Genomic DNA, 5,000 nt, shown 5'->3' on the forward strand with positions numbered 1-5,000 from the left:
ATGCTGGCTCTATACACGCTAAAAGTCCTGATTATTTACATGGAGTCTGGGGATGGTGAAAATTCACAATTGTGTAATAATTGTTAGATATAAATGTATAAAAGAGACAGAAGATTGTAGAGAAAAAGAAAAGCCACAGACATACAAATCATTAACCGCTGATTCATCCTTTAAAGTGTGTGTGTGTGTGTGTGTGTGTGTGTGTGTGTGTGTGTGTGTGTGTGTGTGTGTGTGTGTGTGTGTGTGTGTGTGTGTGTGTGTGTGTGTGTGTGTGTGTGTGTGTGTGTGTGTGTGTGTGTGTGTGTGTGTGTGTGTGTGTGTTCTTGGCGTCTCGTAGAGTATGATGACGTGTAAACAAACAGAACGCTGATAAAGCTTTTAATAACGTGTGTGTTTGTGTGTGTTTTTGTGTTTCAGAGGAACGCCAGCGATGATAAAGGAGTTGGTCCCTGGCTGCTCGCACTCTTCATCTTCGTCGTCTGTGGATCCGGTGAGTCTTCCTCCTCTTCCTCCTCCTCTTCCTCTTCCTCACAACATAAATAAACTCACATTAATGTCAGCACACAATCTTCACATTTCTCTAAGATTTAAAGCAGTGATTTATGCCAATCAGCTGAGAGGGGGGCGGGGCTTATAAAATCAGAGGAGAGGGGGCGGGGCTTATAAAATCAGAGGTGAGGGGGTGGGGCTTATAGCCCAGATAAATGTCAGTCTGACTTGTGACAGAATCACTGATCAAGTAAAGAGAGAGATAAGCTGCTCTGAGCATGCTCAGACAAAGATCTGTTAGGGAACAGAGGTCTCACTCTGTCACCAGTTAGAGGACAGAGAGGTCTCACTCTGTCACCAGTTAGAGAACAGAGAGGTCTCACTCTGTCATCAGAGACAGAGAGGTCTCACTCTGTCATCAGAGAACAGAGAGGTCTCACTCTGTCACCAGTTAGAGGACAGAGAGGTCTCACTCTGTCACCAGTTAGAGGACAGAGAGGTCTCACTCTGTCACCAGTTAGAGGACAGAGAGGTCTCACTCTGTCATCAGTTAGAGGACAGAGAGGTCTCACTCTGTCACCAGTTAGAGGACAGAGAGGTCTCACTCTGTCACCAGTTAGAGGAACAGAGAGGTCTCACTCTGTCACCAGTTAGAGAACAGAGAGGTCTCACTCTGTCACCAGTTAGAGAACAGAGAGGTCTCACTCTGTCACCAGTTAGAGAACAGAGAGGTCTCACTCTGTCACCAGTTAGAGAACAGAGAGGTCTCACTCTGTCACCAGTTAGAGAACAGAGAGGTCTCACTCTGTCACCAGTTAGAGAACAGAGAGGTCTCACTCTGTCACCAGTTAGAGAACAGAGAGGTCTCACTCTGTCATCAGATAGGGAACAGAGAGGTCTCACTCTGTCATAAAGAGATGACCAAAGTCAGATCTCAGTCAGCTGACTCATGATTTAAATACAACTAACATTAAATATATAGAACTTAGAGCTGCAAACAGCTTCTTGCATGTTAACATTTTAGTCTTTAAATCTTGTCTCCCTCTTTCCCTCCCTCTCTTCCTCCCTCCCTCCCTCTTTCCCTCCCTCCCTCTCTCCCTCCCTCCCCCCTCCCTCCCTATAGTAACTGGTGTCAGCCCTGATCTAGGTGTGTAACTAATGAATGAATACCTGAACGTACCAGTTCTAACCGGTCTGTCTGTGTCTCTGCAGCCATCTTCCAGATCATCCAGAGCATCAGGATGGGCATGTAGTGATGTCACCGTGATGTCACAGCAGGGGGGGCGGAGCCTCGACGTCGAGCGGCTGACAAACCCCGAAACAACATCTTCAGACTGCAGCGCGTCGCGTCTCTCCCACAGGCCCTGAACGCACCGCGACATTCCTGAACTCTGGCAGCCTATCCTGCACACACACCAATCAACAACACACACACACTGGCCCCTCCCCACACACACACACACACACACACACAGACACACACACACACACACACAGACACACACACACACACACACACACACACCCCGTCCTGCCGTTATCTGCGTTGGTTCAGCGTGACCTTCTCACGTCTCTGGAAACAGAGGCACATGTGCCTTCTTCTCTCTGCTGATCTGAAGCCCCGCCCCCTCCCTCTGATGACAGCCTATCAGAGGGAGGGAGGGGGGCTGGGGGGCGGGGCTAAAGTCCAAACTGCTCCCCCGTGTGATAAGGTTGTAGAATCTGGCGATAGATAAGATGATTAAACGGTAGAATGTGTTCTCAGTATTCAGATAATCCTCTCCAGACCAAACTCACATTCCAGCTGATCTCAGATCAGCTGATCTCTGATCTCAGCGCTGATCTGACATCTCTGAGATCTGATCGGATCTCAGAGATGTCAGATCAGCGCTGAGATCAGAGATCAGTTCCTCTGTTTGGAGCCTTTTTTATGGTTTTTGTTGCCCTGTTGTTAAAGCTGGATGATGTCATCATTAATAACGCGACAGAGTGACAGAGAAACATTTTAAAAAGACACAAACGTTGAAAAAGAAGTCAACTTTTTTATTTTAATTTTTCCGACATTTTTGTTGTTTTTCCAACTTTCTGGAGACTCTCTCTCTCCAGCTGTGTCTGATCTCCTCTCCCTCCTCTTCTCCCTCCTCCTCCTCCTCCTCTTCCTCAGTGAAAGCGATGCGATTGGCTCTTTTGAATCAGAAGGTGTGGTCGTTGTGGGCGTGTCTGCACCGTGTGCAGTGTCGCCTCAACTTCCTGTTTCACTCAATAAAGTTTCATTGTGGAGATTTCTGTTTCCTGTCTCAGTCAATATGAACAATTAACTGTCATTAAATGAATATGAACTGGTATTAACTAGTATGAACTGGTATTAACTAGTATGAACTGGTATTAACTGGTATGAACTGGTATTAACTAGTATGAACTGGTATTAACTAGTATGAACTGGTATTAACTAGTATGAACTGGTATTAACTGGTATTAACTGAATATGAACTGGTATTAACTGGTATTAACCGGTATGAACTGGTATTAACTGGTATGAACTGGTATTAACTGAATATGAACTGGTATTAACTGGTATGAACTGGTATTAACTGAATATGAACTGGTATTAACTGGTATGAACTGAATATGAATGGTATTAACTTGAAACTGAATACCAACTGGTATTAACTGAATATGAACTGGTATTAACTGAATATGAACTGGTATTAACTGGTATTAACTGAATATGAACTGGTATTAACTGGTATGAACTGGTATTAACTGAATATGAACTGGTGTTAACTGAATATGAACTGGTATTAACTGGTATGAACTGGTATTAACTGAATATGAACTGGTATTAACTGAATATGAACTGGTATTAACTGGTATGAACTGGTATTAACTGAATATGAACTGGTATTAACTGAATATGAACTGGTATTAACTGGTTAGAATACAACTGGTATTAACTGAATATGAACTGGTATTAACTTAAACTGGTATTAACTAAATATAAACTGAATATGAACTGGTATTAACTGGTAGAACTGAATATAACTGGTATTAACTGAATATGAACTGGTATTAACTGAATATGAACTGGTATTAACTGGTATAACTGGTATTAACTGAATATTAACTGGTATTAACTGAATATGAACTGGTATGAACTGGTATTAACTGAATATGAACTGATATTAACTGGTATTAACTGAATATTAACTGGTATTAACTGAATATGAACTGGTATTAACTGGTATGAACTGGTATTAACTGGTATGAACTGAATACCAACTGGTATTAACTGAATATGAACTGGTATTAACTGAATATGAACTGGTATTAACTGGTATTAACTGAATATGAACTGATATTAACTGGTATTAACTGAATATGAACTGATATTAACTGGTATTAACTGAATATTAACTGGTATTAACTGAATATTAACTGGTATTAACTGGTATGAACTGGTATTAACTGAATATGAACTGGTATTAACTGGTATGAACTGAATATAAACTGGTATTAACTGAATATGAACTGATATTAACTGGTATTAACTGGTATTAACTGGATATGAACTGGTATTAACTGAATATTAACTGAATATGAACTGGTATTAACTGAATATGAACTGATATTAACTGGTATTAACTGGTATTAACTGATATTAACTGGTATTAACTGGTATTAACTGGTATTAACTGAATATGAACTGATATTAACTGGTATTAACTGAATATGAACTGGTATTAACTGAATATTAACTGATATTAACTGGTATTAACTTAATATGAACTGATATTAACTGGTATTAACTGAATATTAACTGGTATTAACTGAATATTAACTGGTATTAATTGAATATTAACTGAATATGAACTAGTATTAACTGAATATGAACTGATATTAACTGGTATTAACTGGTATTAACTGGTATTAACTGGATATGAACTGGTATTAACTGAATATTAACTGAATATGAACTGGTATTAACTGAATATGAACTGATATTAACTGGTATTAACTGGTATTAACTGATATTAACTGGTATTAACTGGTATTAACTGAATATGAACTGGTATTAACTGAATATTAACTGGTATTAACTGAATATTAACTGGTATTAACTGAATATGAACTGATATTAACTGGTATTAACTGGTATTAACTGAATATGAACTGATATTAACTGGTATTAACTGGTATTAACTGGATATGAACTGGTATTAACTGAATATTAACTGAATATGAACTGGTATTAACTGAATATGAACTGATATTAACTGGTATTAACTGGTATTAACTGGTATTAACTGAATATGAACTGATATTAACTGGTATTAACTGGATATTAACTGGTATTAACTGGTATTAACTGGTATTAACTGAATATTAACTGAATATGAACTGGTATTAACTGAATATGAACTGATATTAACTGGTATTAACTGGTATTAACTGGATAATGCTAGGTATTAACTGGTATTAACTGGTATTAACTGAATATTAACTGAATATGA

The 5,000-nt window shown here is 39.0% G+C and overlaps 1 protein-coding gene across 1 annotated transcript in view; it reads left to right on the forward strand.

Annotated features, from left to right (window-relative positions):
- The window catches only part of serp1 (stress-associated endoplasmic reticulum protein 1), a 4,183-nt gene extending 1,412 nt beyond the window's left edge, over nucleotides 1–2,771 (forward strand). The window contains exons 2-3 of the mRNA XM_039777519.1: nucleotides 418–490; nucleotides 1,702–2,771. Coding sequence (XP_039633453.1) covers nucleotides 418–490; nucleotides 1,702–1,742 — 114 coding nt within the window. The 3' untranslated portion in view covers nucleotides 1,743–2,771. The remainder of the gene's footprint in view (nucleotides 1–417; nucleotides 491–1,701) is intronic.
- The last annotated feature ends 2,229 nt before the right edge of the window (nucleotides 2,772–5,000 follow it).

The sequence above is a fragment of the Perca fluviatilis genome, chromosome 2 (assembly GCF_010015445.1).
Source record: "Perca fluviatilis chromosome 2, GENO_Pfluv_1.0, whole genome shotgun sequence".
NCBI classification, from domain to species: domain Eukaryota; kingdom Metazoa; phylum Chordata; class Actinopteri; order Perciformes; family Percidae; genus Perca; species Perca fluviatilis.